The sequence below is a fragment of the Jaculus jaculus genome, chromosome 1 (assembly GCF_020740685.1).
Source record: "Jaculus jaculus isolate mJacJac1 chromosome 1, mJacJac1.mat.Y.cur, whole genome shotgun sequence".
NCBI classification, from domain to species: Eukaryota; Metazoa; Chordata; class Mammalia; order Rodentia; family Dipodidae; genus Jaculus; species Jaculus jaculus.
This window is the reverse complement of record NC_059102.1, coordinates 193,456,383-193,472,625: the sequence shown is the minus strand read 5'-3', so window position 1 is coordinate 193,472,625 and position 16,243 is coordinate 193,456,383. Positions and strand designations below refer to the sequence as shown.

The following is a 16,243-nucleotide window of genomic DNA, read 5'->3' as shown; positions in this document are numbered from 1 at the left end:
TATTTGATGTTTGATATCCTTACTGGGGTAAGGTGGAATCTCATAGTTGTCTTAATTTGCATTTCCCCAATGATTAGGGATGATGAACATTTTCTTAAGTGTGTGATTGCCATTTGTATTTCTTCCTTTGTGAACTGCTTGTTCAGCTCCTTGCCCAATTTTGTGACAGGGTTTTTTTTTACTTTTTCCTCTTTAGGTTTTTGAGTTCTTTGTAGATTCTAGAGATTAGGCCTCTTTCAGTTGGATAATCAGAAAATGTTTTCTCCCATTCTGTGGGTAATCTGTTGGCTTTGCTTATTGTATGCTTATCTGTAAAGAAATTCTTCAGTTTCATGTGATCCCATTGGGTAAATGACTGTTTAAGTTTGTGAGCTACTGGGGTTTTGCTCAGGAAGTCTTTTTCCATTCCTATATCATGGAAAGTTCCTCCTATATTTTCTTCTACTAGTAACCAAGTTTCAAGTCTTATATGGAGGTCTTTGATCCATTTGGACTTGAGTGTTGTGCATGGCTAGATGTGTGGATCAAGTTTCAATTTTATGCATACGTTATCCAATTTGTCCAGCACAATTTGTTGAAGATGCTGTCTTTTTTTCCAGCCTATATTGTTAAGGCCTTTGTCAGATATCACGTAGTTGTAGTTGGTTGGCCAAAGGCCAGGCCCTCAATTATATTCCATTGGTCTATACTCCTGTTTTTATGCCAGTGCTATGCTGTTTTTATTACTATGGCTTTGTAATATAGCTTTAGATCAGATGTGGTAATGCCTTCAGAGTTATTTCTTTTGCTGAGGATATGCTTGGATATTCGAGGCCTTCCATTTGAAACTTGAGATCATTGCTTTCTATCTCCGTGAAGAACAATGTTGGGATTTTAATTGGAATTGCATTAAATCTGTATATTGCCTTTGTTAGGATTCCCATCTTCACAATGTTAATTCTGCCTATCCAGTTGGATGGGAGGTCTTTCCATTTTCTCAAGTCCTCTTCAATTTCACGTTTGAGTGTTTTTATGTTTTCATTGTATAGATCTTTCACTTTCTTGGTTAATGTTACTCCAAGTTATTTTATTTTTTTATTGTTGTTGCTACTGAAAATGGGACCATGTCCCTTATTTCTTTCTTTGTATCATTGTCATTTGCATATAGAAATGATATTGATTTTTGTGCATTGATTTTGTATCCTGCTACTTTGCTAGAGTAGATAATCACCTTCAAGAGTTTTGGGATGGAGTCTTTTGTGTCTCTTACATATACAGTCATGTCATCAGCAAATATAGGTAACTTAACTTCTTCCTTTCCAAACTGTATCCTTTTTATTTCTTTCTTCTGTCTTATTACTTGAGCTAGGACTTGGAGTACTCTATTGAAGAGCAGAGGTGAGAGTAGACAACCCTGTCTTGTTCCTGATCTTAATGAGAATTCCTCCAGTCTCTTTCCACTAAGTATTATTTGGGGCTTAGGAGCTTTGTATATTGACTTTATTGTGTAAAGATCTGAATCAACCATGCCAATTCTCTCCAATGTTTTGAACATGAAGTGATGTTGTACTTTGTCAAAAGCCTTTTCTGCATCTATTGAAATGATTATGTGGTTTTTGTGGTTAATCTTGTTTATGTGGTGTATTATAATGACAGATTTCCATATGTTGAAGCACCCCTGCCTTCCTGGGATGAATCCCCACTTGATTTAGGTGGACAATGCTTTTGATGTGTTGTTGGATTTGGTTTGTGAGGATTTTGTTTAGTATCTTTGCATCTAATTTAATAAGGGAAATAGGCCTGTAGTTTTCTTTTCTTGTGGCACCTCTGCCTGGTTTTGTAATTAGGGTGATGCTAGCATGATAGAAGGAGTTGGGGCGCTTTCTCTGTTCTTCAGTTGTGTGGCACAGTTAGAGAAAGATTGACTTGAGTTCTTCCATGAAGGTTTGATAGAATTCAGCTGAGAAGCCATCTGGTCTTGAACTTTTCCTTTTGGGGAAGTTTTCATTACTTTTTAAACCTCAATGAGTGTGATAGGTTTGTTTATGAGATTAGTCTGCTCTGATCTTAGCTTTGATAGATGGTTTGTGTCCAGGAATTTATCCATCTCCTCCACATTATCCTGTTTTATGGAGTAGAGGTTTTGAAGTAAGTCCTTATGATTCTCCCAGTTTCACTGATGTCCATTGTGATTTCTCCTTTTTCATTTTGAATTTTATTAATTTGAAGCATCTCTTTTTTTTTCCTTGATCAAATTGGCCCAGGGTTTGTCAATATTGTTTATGTTTTCAAAGATCCAGCTCTTTGTTTTGTCAATTTTCTTAATTGTCTTCTTGGTTTCCAATTCATTAATTTTTTTCGCTGACCTTAGTTATTTCTTTGCTTCTGGAGCTTTTTGGGTTGGATTCTTCTTGATTTTCCTGTGCCTTGAGGTGGTTGGTTAGGTTATTGATTTGGGATCCCTCTGTCCTTGTTTTGAAGGCATTTAGTGCTATGAATTTTCCCCTGAGGACCACCTTCATTGTACCCCATAAGTTTTGGTACAATGTGTTCTCATCGTCATTCATATCTAGAAATTTTGAAATTTCTTTTTTTTTAATTTCGTCTACTATCCATTTATTGTTTAAAACTGTGATGTTCAGTTTCCAGGCACTGATGGGATTCTTGGTGGGTCTTTTGTTGTTAAATTCTAGAAAGATAGCATTGTGATCTGATATCAGGCAGTGAATTATGTCAATCTTTCTATATATATGGAGGCAGGCTTTGTGACCCAGTTTTGATCTATTTTAGAGAATGTTCCATGGGCTGCTGAGAAGAATGTCCAGTCTGTGGATTTGGGATGGAATGTTCTGTAGATGTCTGTTAGGTCTACGTGATTATGGTTTTGTTGAGCTCTCTTACTTCCCTGTTGAGTTTCTGTTTGGATGATCTGCATATTACTGATAAAGGTGCATTGAAGTCCCCAACTATGATGGTGTTGGTGGTTATTTATGTTTATTTATGTTTTATTGTCAAGTAGGTTTTGCTTTGTGAACTGTGGTGCCCTTGTGTTTGGTGCATACAGATTTATGATTGTAATATCCTCTTCATGGATCTGTCCCTTGATAAGTAGGAAGTGGCATTCTTTGTCTTTTTTGATTATATTTGTCTATAATATAGCTACATCTGCTTGTTTATTATTCCTGTTTGCTTATAATATTGTTTCCCACCCTTTCACCCTGAGGAGGTGTCTGTCTTTAGTGGTGAGATGAGTTTCTTGAAGACAACAGATTGATGGGTCTAATTTTCTGATCCTTCCTGCTAGCTTGTATCTCTTGATGCGTGAATTAAGGCCATTAATATTTAGGGTAAAGACTGTGAGGTTTAATTTGATCCCTGCCACATTGTGTTGGTATATGTGGTTTGCTGTTTTCATGGACTTTGATGGCTTTTGTGCCTTCTTTGAGTTTGGTTATTGTGATCTGCTTTTTGTAGGCATTTGTGGTTGATTATTTGATTCTTCTGTGTAGAGAATTTCCTGAAATACTCTGTAGGTTTGGCTTTTCATTCATGTAATTGTAAAGCTAAGTTTTGTCATGGAACATTTTTCTTTCACCATATATTATGAGTGATACTTTTGCTGGGTAGAGTCGTTTGGGTTGGGAGCCATAGGTTCTTAGACGTTTCAGTGTTTCATTGCAGGCCCTTCTGGCTTCAGGGTTTTCAAAGAGAAGTCTGAAGTAATTCTCATCAGTTTACCTTTAAAAGTGATGTGCTGTTTTTCCCTAGCTACTTTTAGGATTTCCTCTTTGGTGTCAATATTTGAATGACAATATGTATTAGAAGGTTTCTCCTTTGGTCCAGTCTGTTTGGAGTTCTGTTAGCTTATTGTATCTTGATAGGCCCTTCTTTTGAGAGAGTGGGAAAGTTTTCTTCAATTAATTTGTTAAATAAGTTCTCCATGTCTTTGGTCTGAGTTTCTTCTCCTTGTGGTATTCCAGTGATCCTGATATTAGGACACTTAAGCATATCTCAGAATTCCCTAATATTCTGTTCAGAGAAAATTTTGAATGTTAAAGCAATAGAACTGTGATACAAAATATGGCAACCAATGATATAAATATTACCACATAGTGTAAATGTTTTCCATTCAATAGCATTTCCAAAAATAAAGGCCTCTAGAATATCAAAATAAAGTACAGCAATAATTACTAAGGGCTAGGAGAGGAAAAAATGGATCAAACATGCAAATGGATAATTTCTAGAGCCATAATTAATATAGTTCATAATACAGTACCATATATCTTAAAATATGTTGAGATAATAAATCTTAACATGATTAAATGCATTTAAAAGTATATGTAAATTTTATATGATATATTAAATATTTTATGGTGAAAGTATCTAAGGTGTACAGATGTTTCTGATTATTTAAAATATTTTAATCACATGCTATAATAAAGCTTGTCAAAAAATACATAAGGATAATATTTACTTATAATAAAAAGCTGAAGCAAATTACTTTATATTCTTTCCTCAAAGTGATAACATGATAACCTACAACATTTTTTATAATGAAATCCTTTTATTGTATGCTACCAATCTTCATCTAATCTCTTATTGTCTATATTCATAACTTAATTTTTTAATCATTTTTCTTGGTTTTATACTATACTCAAGTGAATTATTTTCTGAATAGCCATTTAGTGCAGGGCTTATTTTGGCCATGTATTAAGGCAGTATTTCTGAGGGCCTACACAATGCCTTTTACATTTAGAGGTATTTCCAGTCTGGCTCAGGGAACATGAATTATTCTAACTTATTATTGTACTAGGTACTCAAAGGCAAGTACAAAATATCCCCAAGTATTCAAGTATTGACTATCTTTTAAATCAGGACATGTAAACTCAGCTGGTCCATATATATATATATATATATATATATATATATATATATATATATATATATGTATATATATATATATAAATAAATATATATATATATGTATATATATATATATATATATATATATATATATATATATGTAATTGACTTACTTTTATGCACACTGACATGTTGTTCAGTGTTGCCTTTGTATCATTCATTATTATTTGTTGTGTGGCTTTTCTCACTCACTTGCTTTTAAAGGTCAGGTTATGCTGTAGCATATTAAAATGCTGGCACAATGATAACTAAAATAAAGCAATTTGGTTTAAATTGTGGCACATTATAAAACCCTGGAATAAGCAGGAAAATGTCAAAAGAGAGGCTTGTGTAATTCACCTGTCAGTATGACTAAATTTCAATTTCTAAACATTAAGTGCCCTTATGTTACTGTATTATGGGCTGTAGAATATTCAAAGGGTATTCTGACTTGTTCTCTGGCATTAAGAAAATATGGGAACCATTTGCCATATTAAGTATGCAGTGTATTGCACCAAATACTATGAAAACAACAGGGAAAGGAGCTTTGGGTACTGGTAATTTCCTGAGGAAAATTATGTTTTGAGGTAGAGAAAGTTTTCCTGGAAATCTTAGGCTGGCCTCAAACTTCCTATGCACTTCTGGAGGACCTTGAACTTTCTGATATTTCTGATGCCATCTCCAGTTTCTGGGAATAGGTGTTTGCCATCATGACCAGTTTACCCTCATGATCAAATCCAGGACTTCATGCATGGTAGGCTATCAAGCATTCTCCCAACTGAGCTGAATATCCCCAGCCTTAAAGCTATGTCTTGAGTTGGTACACTAAAAGTTATTATAAAGATTACATTGCTTCTCTTTTGTATTTCATTGCTAACTAAATACACTGTCATTATTTTTATACCTTAAGGTTATGCCTGGATTTGTGGTAATGAACCTTTTTAATATGGTAGTTTATGTCTAAGATGCCATGGAATTTTTTTTTAGATTCAGAATTTTCACACATACTTTACTTTTAGCATTCAAATGCACATACACAATCATTTCTTAGAAAGGCACATAATTCTTACAATAATAATCTGAAAACATTATACTTATTGGTATTATATTTAAGTTATTGATTATTTGAGATATTTCTGAAACTTTAATAAAAATAAACCTTCCATTAAATGAACACAGTGCAAATCACTTTTGAAGCAGGGTCTTATTATGCAGTCTTTGTCTATTTACTTATTTATTTAATAAAACAGAAAGAGGTAGATCTTTGTTCAATTTTTTAATAAAAGATGTATTTATGTTTAAAGTTTTCCTAGGTTGTGTAAAACTGCTGTGTCTAGAGTAAGCAAGTTAACATTCCATCATAATGTCAAGATTTTTAAGTGTCATGAAATGAAGGGAATAAGTTGTTATTTCTCTAATATCCTTGTCAACAATGGATATTTTCAGATTTATGAAATGCTGTTCATCTGAATCATGTAAACTTGTATATCATTGTTTTATATTAAAACATTTTATAAATTGAAAGATATATTTACTGAACATGTGTGATTACTGTTTTATAAACAAGCTATTTTGGAGTTATTTACACATACAGTGAATATAAATTCAACGCTGTTTAAAAAAAATGAACGAGGGGCTGGAGAGATGGCTTAGCGGTTAAGGCATTTGCCTGCAAAGCCAAAAGATCCTGGTTTGACTCTCCAGGACGCATGTAAGCCAGATGCACAAGAGGACAAATACATCTGGAGGAGTTTGTTTGCAGTGGCTGGAGGCTCTGGCATGTGCTCTCTCTCTCTCTCTCTCCCTTTTTCTTTCAAATAAAATTTAAAAAAAAAATTTAAGAAGAAAGAAATTGAGTCTTGTATCTGCTAGGATAGTGAGAAACCCTCTATCTTTAATTATTCATCAGTTTCCCTAGATATGATATTTGATCCAAAGGAACTTTTGTCACTTCTGTCTAGATAGGATACTTTTCTCTTTATAGGCAAAGGTTTTTGTTTTTTTTTTTTTAATCTATTGAGTGTGACTCTCATATACTCTGTCCATGTAAATAATGGTGACTGTCCTTCTAATACTTGGAAATACTCAAAACATAAACCATTTGGCCATGATTATGCACTACTTTTTACTAAAATTTGCTTGACCAATATATTAAGAATATTTATGTTTCCTTGTGTGGAAACCCGGAACCTGAAATTTTTTTATATAAAATAGTCATAATGGGTGTAGAATTAAAATAGCTCAAGACTCATAAAATAACTCAAACCTTTCCCTTTTGTCTTTCCTCAGACAAAACTATGACAAAGTGAATGATACTTACTACTTACATTTTTGGAAATCTCTCTCAAAATTTGAGACTGGTCAATGTTCTGTAACACTGATTTGGTATCTTTTTCTTTTTGACATGAGTGTAATAATTTGATTGCTCAGTAAATTTGTATAAATCGTCAAATTAACTGATAATATGTTATTCATATTACTTTAATTTGGTAATTTGGAATTATTCTTTACCATTTCTGATTTGTTAAATGTTTTCTCTAATTTCTTTCATAACTTTTATTAACTATACCTTCTAAACCAATTCAGTGAGTCAAATTTTGCCATTGTTGATTTTCTTTATATTCCATTTATTTGTGCTGGAGAGATGGCTCAGTGGTTAAAGATGCTTGCTTGCAAAGTTTGATGGCCCAGATTCAATCCCCTGTATCCATATGACGTCAGATACACAAGGTTGCACATGCATCTGGAGTTAATTTGTAGTGGAAGGAGGCCATGATGTGCCCATTTCTCTCTCTCTTTTCCTTTTTCCCTCTTCTCTCTTTCTCAGATAAATATTTTTAAAGAGATTTGCTTATTGTTTGGGTTTTTTTCTTATTTATTTGAGAGATAGAAAGAAGGAGAGAGAAAGAGAGAAAGTGAGGGAGAGAAAGAATGGGTATGCCAGGGTTGCTAGCCACAGCAAATAAACTCCAGATATATGTGCCATCTTGTGCATCTGGTTTACATGGGTACTAGGAAGTCAAACCTGGGTCCTTAGTCTTCAGAGGCAAGTACCTTAAGTGCTAAGCCGTCTTTCCATCCCAATAATTTTTTTTATAAAAACCTATAAAAATTATATTCCATTTATTTTATATTCTGCCACTTCTTTCTCCTGTTTTTATGATATATCATGTCTGTCTAAAACTTTTAGATTTAATTTATTATTTTCATAATTTCTTGATGTGTAAAGTAAAATGATTTCTCTAGATTTTATTTTAAATACATATTTACATAAGGATGTATGTTTTTGTTAAAACCGCACTGTAGTTCAGTTCTTTGGAATGAACATTGTTGGGCCTACTTGAATTTCAGCTTTAATATATTCCCAGTTTTCAGCTTGACACCCATGTAATGTATAGATGAGTAAAAATGTAATTTTTTCATTTACAGATATTTTAACTTTTAAATAATCTTTATGTTTAGCTATTCATAACTTGATTCCATGTGTCCAAACTATGCTCTTCATGTGAAAAATACTTGTTATGATATTCTTCTGGTTTAGTATAGTGTTGGTTTCAATAAACAGTCCATATGTAGTTGAACAAAAGTAAATTTAGCCACTATAGGTATATGAACTGGTTTTTAATTATGTTTTGAAAATTTTCTTTCAGAGTATTTTGTGTTATTGTCACTTCTGAGGAAGTGGGCCAATATTTTTCTATGACTGTGGATTTGATCATTTCCAAATATTTTCTTTTATATATTTTAGTATTATGTTAGTGAGTAGATGAAAACACAGCTAGATTGTGATATTTTCCTGGAAGATAGAAAGTATATCATTTCAAAATACTTATTTCTATTAATACTCTTTACAAAAAGTCTTCAGAATTGGATATTAATGCAATTATAGTAACTTTGACTTGGTTAACATTTTCAGAGTATAAGTTTTTTTATATTGTATTTCCTTTTTGTATTTTAAATTATATTTTTTATAAACACCTGAATGCTAGGAGTTTTATACTTTGATGCTGAATGTCTTAGTACTTTTATATGCTTATATTGGTCTTTGCTCTCTAAGAGTAATATATCTTCATATTCATATGTATATTATATTTCTAATTTTCTTACTTAGAAATAATTTTATACTTGTTATTCTTTTATTCCTTTAATCTATAATTTCATAGTAATAGGGACAAAACCAAAGGCTTCATTCACATGAAACAACCATTTTGACAAATGAACTATATCCTGAGATTCCTTAACTTCTTACACAGTTGTCCATTAGTACCCACAAGCAATCAGTACCAGGCCCCCTCTGGTTATCTAAATAACCAATGGCCAACTCCTTATATAAGATGGCATCACGTTTCAATATAGTCGAAGCATGTACTTCTCTAGTTTTTATAGTATTTATAACAATGCAAATTTTAGATTAATGAATTTTATTATATTTGTTGGAATACTAATGAGAAGAAATCTATAAATTATTGATCTGCAGTTGGTTGCATCTCCAGATGCAGAACTCTAGATCTCAAAAGCTATGTTTATATCATCATCATGTAAAAGGCCACACTACAAAGTACCATATATATTCTGAAGTTAATAGATGAATAAATGTCACTAACTCATCCTTCCAATCACACTTGCTAACTTAGAATATTTTGCTATGTGCCTTTCAATTTTTGTGGTATTTTTTCTCATTTGTAGCTAAATATTTTATGATCTTTAAGATACTATCCATTGTCTGGATTTCTTAAGACCAGAAGTATATTGGATTAAAAATAAAAGTATTTGTATACACAATGAAGATATATTGGCAGTGAAAGTCACATTTAAAAATGAAAATCATTTTCTTTCACTTTTCTATAACATGAAAATAATTTTGCATACTATTTTATGTAATTTTTTTTTGCATGAAACAAACCGCCTTCAGAAACTTAGATGGCAATGGCCATTCCCCTCATGGAGACAATCTGTGTGTCTGGCATCACTTTATTTCCTGATTCTGAAATAATTTCTACAAACAAGAAATCATGTTTGTACTCTTTTTCACAAATAACATATTTCATACTAACAAAATTATTCATCACTGACAGTGAAAACCACTCGGGCCAGTATCCAGCATCTTGGTATCTCTAGACTCCTAGCAGCAGAAGCAGCAACAGAAGTATTTTTTAATCTATTAATTATTGGAAATAATTTATTTTGTTTCTGTGGGAATTTATTTATTTTTTATTAATTAGTTTTGTACTCAGTGAATACAGTCAAGTTGGTACCATTGTTAGGCTCATCCATGTCCTACCCCCTCACTCTGGCCCCTCCTTGGTGAGGTATATTGGTTTTCCATTGTGGAGTTAGCACACAGTTATGGGTAGGAGAAATGTCTCTGTGCATCATGACCCAATGTGTGGCTCTGACATTCTTTCCACCCACTCTTCTCCAAAATTTCCCTGAGCCATATTGGGTTCATATGTGGTCTGCTTCAGTGATGAAGTGTTTGGGGCCTCTGGATCTCTGGATATCTGATTTGGTAGGAGTTGATTGTTTTCTGTGTTGATCTCCTTCACCCTTGTGCTGGTACCCCATTCACCAAGAAAACAGAACCTTTACAGGTTTCGCCAATTATTTTTAGTTTCAGCTGGGTCCCTTTTGAGGCATGATGGGGTGGTTCTCTCCTTAGATCTCCATCTATCTGAAAAAGAGAAGCAAATTCTCCAAAAGAGAGTAAAGTTAGCACCAGACAAATGGTATAAGCCTTGTTTTTCTTAATAAGGAATTTAATAGGTATAGGCCATCTTGTAGCCAACAATTGTTGGTAGCTTGATAATGGAGAGTGGGCTCATGTTTGGATATGGTTCTGACTTGTTTCTAAGCCTAAGCTATGGGTCACGTTCCACTGAGGGGATCAGTTAGCCAAATCAAAAGCAGATGGTTTCCCACCATAGCTTTGTGCTGCTATTGCACTTGTGTGAGCATCACGACAAGTTATTTGCTGCTTAGTAGGTTAGACATTGAGTTGCTTGGACAGATGTTGGCCATTTTCCCCCAGTCACCCATGTAGCAACTTCTAGCCCTAGGCATGCTGACTGTCTGGGTACTGACTCTCTCCCAGCTTCCAGCCATGTCATTCCATTTTACATGTCAACCGCATATGGTGGCTTCAGCAATAGGGTCTTACCACTAACATTTATTGGGTCATTAATTACTCTGAAAGAAATCTGTTTTTCTTTTAGGAAAAACCTTGTAGGTCTCTCTGATCAAAAGCTCATTGTGTATGATAGCCACATGCTGGTACTAGGAGTTACAAGTCAGTGCCCACTAAGAAAAGCAAGAAAAAGATCACTAATATAAAAGAGTTAAAAGAGAAAAGAGAGAGAGAGAGGAGCTGTAGAAGACTAAGATCAGTCTTCATCATACCATTTCCAGTGTCTTGTGGCTCAGGTGTTCCCTCAAGGGCTTGGTGAAGGTTTAACCATTTGGTCTGCCCTTTTAGGATGGAGAATTTTATGGTACCATTGCCGTTTTTGTCTAGATTTGTGTATCCCACCCCTCTCTTGCCCTCCCCTCCTTCCCCATCCACCCTATTGTCTAGTCCTTGAGATTATTTCTGGGTATGTTGGCATCTAGGGTAGACTCAGGCTAAGTGCTGTAGATGAGTGAGACTATGTGGTGATTATCTTTCTGTAATTGGGTAAGTTCACTGAGAATGATGTGTTTCAGGTTCAACCATTTTTCTTCAAATTTCATTGTGTCACTTTTTCTAACAGCTGTGTAGAATTCCATTGTGTAGATATAACACATCTTAGTTATCCATTCTTCTGGTGATGGATATCTTGGTTGGTTCCAACTCTTAGCTATTACGAACTGAGTCACTATAAACATGGTTGAGCAAATCTCTCTAGACTGAGGTTTAAAGGTTTGAGGGTACATGCTCAGTAAGGGAATAGTTGGGTCTATTGGTATCTCTATAGTCAGCTTTTTCAGGAGTCTCCATATTGCTTTCCAAAGTGGTTGTACCATCTTACATTCCCACCAACAGTGGATTAGGGTTCCTAATTCTCCACATCCTTACCAGCATTTATTTTCATTTGATTATTTGATGTTTGCTATCCTTACTGGGGTAAGGTAGAATCTCATAGTTGTTTTAATTTGCATTTCCCTGATGACTAGGGAGGATGAGCATTTTCTTAAGTGTGTGTTTACCATTTTTATTTCTTTCTCTGTGAGCTGCATGTCCAGCTCTTAGCTCCATGTTGTGAGTGCATGCTGCCCTTTCCATGATGGGAGTGGCACAGGTCTATCCACATACACCTTCCAAAAATGTCCTTCTCACAAATTTCCCAATTGTGCTCCTTTCAAAATCCCAGTCCATGCAGCCTATCCACGGGCCACAGCCCATGAATCAGTGTATAACCACACATCTGGCCATTTTCCCTTACAAGAAAAATGTTCAACCATGTGTACTGCTCATAGTTCAGCCCACTGTGAAGACATCCCTTCACCACAGTCCTTCATAGTTGTCTCAGAAAGGAGTTGTAATGCTGCAGCTAACCACTTCTGGGAGATGCACACGTATTGTGCTGTACCATCTGTAAACCACACCCTAGTTCTCTCCTCTTCAGTCAGTGGACCATAGGGCACACCCCATGATTCCATAGGTGCATGCTGGGGGATAGAAGGCATTCTAAGCAGAGTAGCAACCATAGGCATTTTGGCAACTTCTTCATGTAACTTACTTTTGCCTTTAGGACCTGCATGAGCCCTTTCACATATAAACCACTTCCACTTGATGATGAGGGAAACTGCTGCTGTGCACATCCAAATTTATGGCCTGTTGGGTCAGATAACACCAAGCTTATAATGGGCAGCTCAGGTTGCATAGTAACTTGATGGATCATTGTCAAGTGTTCAATTTCCAATAAGGCCTAATACCAGGGCAAGAGCTGTCTCTCAAAGGAGAATAATTGTCTGCAGATGATATCAGGATCTTGCTCCAGAATCCCAAGTGTCTTTGCTATGATTCACCTATGGGGGCCTGCCAAAGGCTCCAAATGGCATCCCTATCTTCCAGCACCTCTAGTACCATCACTTCTGCTGGATCATATGGCCCAAGTGGCAGAGAAGCCTGCATAGCATCCTGGACCTGTTGAAGAGACTTCTCCTGTGCTTCTTTCTTAGAGGTAGGAGGGGCCAAGTGAAACAGTTTATCCTTCATTGAAGGAATATCTATGCATGCCCCACACCACAAAATCCTAGAAATTTCACTGAGATGGAAGGTCCTTGAATTTTGGATAGATTTATTTCCCATGCTCCGATGTGCGTATGTTGTACCACCTCCAGAGTGGTTGCCAGCTCCTGCTCATTTGATCCAATTAGCATAATGCAATCGACATAATGGACAAAAGTGACACCTTGTGGAAGGGACAGGTGATTAAGATCTCTGCAAACTAAGCTATGACACAGAGCTGGAGTGTTAATATAACCTTGAAATAAAACAGTAAAGGTGTACTGCAGACCTTGCCAGCTGAGGGCAAATTGCTTCTGGTGGTCCTTTTGGACTGGTATGGGAAAAAAAAAAAATTGGCAAGATCAGTAGCTGCATACCAGGTACCAGGAGATGTGTTAATCTGTTCAAATAAAGAAACCACATCTGGTACAGCAGCTGCAATTGGAGTCATCAGTTGATTAAGTTTCCAATAATGCACTGTTATTATCCAGGATCTTTATGCTCTGTACAGGCCAAATAGGAGAGTTGAAGGAAGATATGGTGGAAACCAACAACACTGCAATTTTTTTTCAGGTTCTTTATAGTGGCATTAATTTCTGTCATCCACCCAGGTATGAGATCTTGTTTTTGGTACACTATTTTCCCTGGTGGAGGGAGCTCCAATGGCTTCCATTTGGCCTTTACAACCAGAATAGCCCTCACTCCACAAGTCAGGGAACCATATGGGGATTCTGCCAACTCCTAAGACTATCTATCCCAAGTATGCATTCTGGGACTTGGGAAATAATGACAGGATGAGTCTGGGGACTTACAGTCAGTCTAACATTGGCCAAAACTCCATTGATCACCTGACCTCCATAAGCACCTCCTCCAACTGGAGGGCTATGATGCTGTTTGGGGTTTCCTGGAATCAATGTCTATTCAGAACCCATGTCCAGTAAACCCTGACGTCTGGTTATTTCCTTTTCCCCAGTGTGCAATTACCCTAGCAAAAGGCAAAGGTCCCTCTGAGTAAGGATAGGACTATGCTTAATATTGAAATTTTGGGGGATTGTGGGAGGGTTCCTTCCTTGAGGGAACCCAGCCACCTCTTCAATCAAGAGGATTAGGATCTGTAAAGTGACTCAAGTCTGGAAACTGGTTTAGAGGCCTTGATTCTTTGATGCTATAATTCAAAGTGGCCTTTTGTTCCTTTGCTCTGGAACTTTTCTGCTTAAACAGATCAAGCAGGAACTTAGTAGGCTTCTTATCTATTTCACTTTTGGGAACATCATGATTAATCAGCCAGTACCAAAGGTCTACATGAATCATACAGGTATGAACATAGTTTTGCCTACACTGTCCATTATGGTTAACATGCTCACCTCCCCTTTGGCAATTCAGTGCTACCACTTGGCCCTTGCTACTCCAAGATCCAGTTAGACCCATTGCATCTAAGTCACCTAATGCAGAAACTGCAGCTCCCACTGTGATGTCTTCTTTCCATATTATGGCAACTATGGCAACTTGAAGTATGCTGGGGCTCCCTTCACAAAACTGTTTCTTATAGTCTTAGTGAAGGTCACATCTTCTCAATGCTCAATGGCCCATTGTGGGGCCAAAGATGAGTTTACATGGCAAATCTAGTCCAGCATTCCAAATTTTTTGAGCCTTTTAATCCCTTTATCAACATTAAGCCAAGTGATATAAGGCAGTTCAAACTCATTCACAGTAGGCCATTTTTGGATCTGTACTTCAGCCAATCAATCAAATTACCTCTTGGCACCTCTTTCAACTGCAGGAGCTGTAGTGAGTGTAAATCTAAAAGTTCTGCTCAATAGGCCCATTTCAATAAATTCAGCTTGATCTACTCTTATATTCTTTCCTCCATCATCCCACACCCTTAAAATCCATTCCTATACATATTCTCCATGTGTCTGCCTGTAAAACTTAGGAAACTCCTTAAGTTCTTTTTAATATACCTCAACTCTACATGTGTTACACTTTCTATTTCACCTTTGGGGCATGCTTAGCTTCATGCCTGTTATAGGAATAGAGGCAAAGATGGGTGGGCACTGATGAGTAGCTGCACCTCCTGAAAGGAGGGTCATTCCTGGTTACTCAAAGAAAGAGTATTTCCCTTAAGCAAGGATGGAGAGGACAATACTTTAAGGGATGGGTGTAGGGGTGCAACTGCTGCTAAAGGGAGGTGAGGTCATATTCTCATGCAAAACAACTTCTTCAGAATCTGAGAGTTAAATGTCCTCAGATTCTTCAGGGTCTCCCCACACATCCCCCATCCCAAATCATAGGATTCTAATCAGTACCTCACTTTAACCTTCTGATAGCCTGTGAGGCTGGGATTTGAGCTTATGTTGAAAGTTAGCCAATCTTACAATGAGAGCTTGGGTTTGATTTTCTGCCTTTTGAGTCCTATTCTGGCTAGAGAGGAAACTGTCCTCTAGAGCACCCTTACAAACCTTCAGATCATGTGTGTGGATCTTAAGCTTGGACATTTCTTTTCTGAGATTCTGCTTTTCCTTTAATAGTTTATCCAGAGATGCTAGAAGTAACCATCCAGCATCATCATTCATTTATTTTTCTAGTTCAAAAGTTTATTTTCTGTTCAAAAGTTTTAGTTATAGAGTCACTAAATTCCTTGCTCTTCACCAGATGTGACTCAGGATCATCAAATGCATCTATCTCAGGGAGTTCTTTAAATAGTGCACACCATGGATTATTAGTGCCTTCCTTATTACCAGTAAAAGTTCTCTTCTTATTACTAGTAGAGCCTTTAGTGGCACTGAAGTTGGAGATCAAACTCCAGAGAACATCAAGCCCACTAGGGAAATACATCCTTACAACTTTATTTCTCTAGAACCACTACTGGCACCACAATCTATTAGTCAGGGTTCTCCAGAGGAACAGCACCAATAAAAAAGAATTGTATTAAAAGGGAATTTATTGGATTAGCTTATGGCAGTCCAACAATAGCAGTCTGCAGGCCTGAGAGTCAAGGAACCCTATAGATGCCTCAGCAGTCCCAATCCTGAACTATAGGTCTGGAGGCTTCCTGGAGAGCCACTTGTCTTCAGTACACACTGGAAAGCAGCAAGCAGCACCAGCAGCCAGGTAGGAGAATAGGATACTTTACTTCCTAGAGATTCCTTCAATAAA

General features: G+C 36.2%; 1 protein-coding gene across 1 annotated transcript in view; it reads right to left on the bottom strand.

Annotated features, from left to right (window-relative positions):
- Nucleotides 1-16,243, bottom strand: part of LOC101611973 (disintegrin and metalloproteinase domain-containing protein 29) — a 177,377-nt gene that overhangs the window by 157,687 nt on the left and 3,447 nt on the right. Inside the window, exons 2-3 of the mRNA XM_004657072.2 lie at nucleotides 12,597-12,691; nucleotides 11,177-11,233 (exon numbers count right to left, since the gene is read on the bottom strand). Of these exons, the coding sequence (XP_004657129.2) occupies nucleotides 11,177-11,233; nucleotides 12,597-12,691 (152 nt within the window). The remainder of the gene's footprint in view (nucleotides 1-11,176; nucleotides 11,234-12,596; nucleotides 12,692-16,243) is intronic.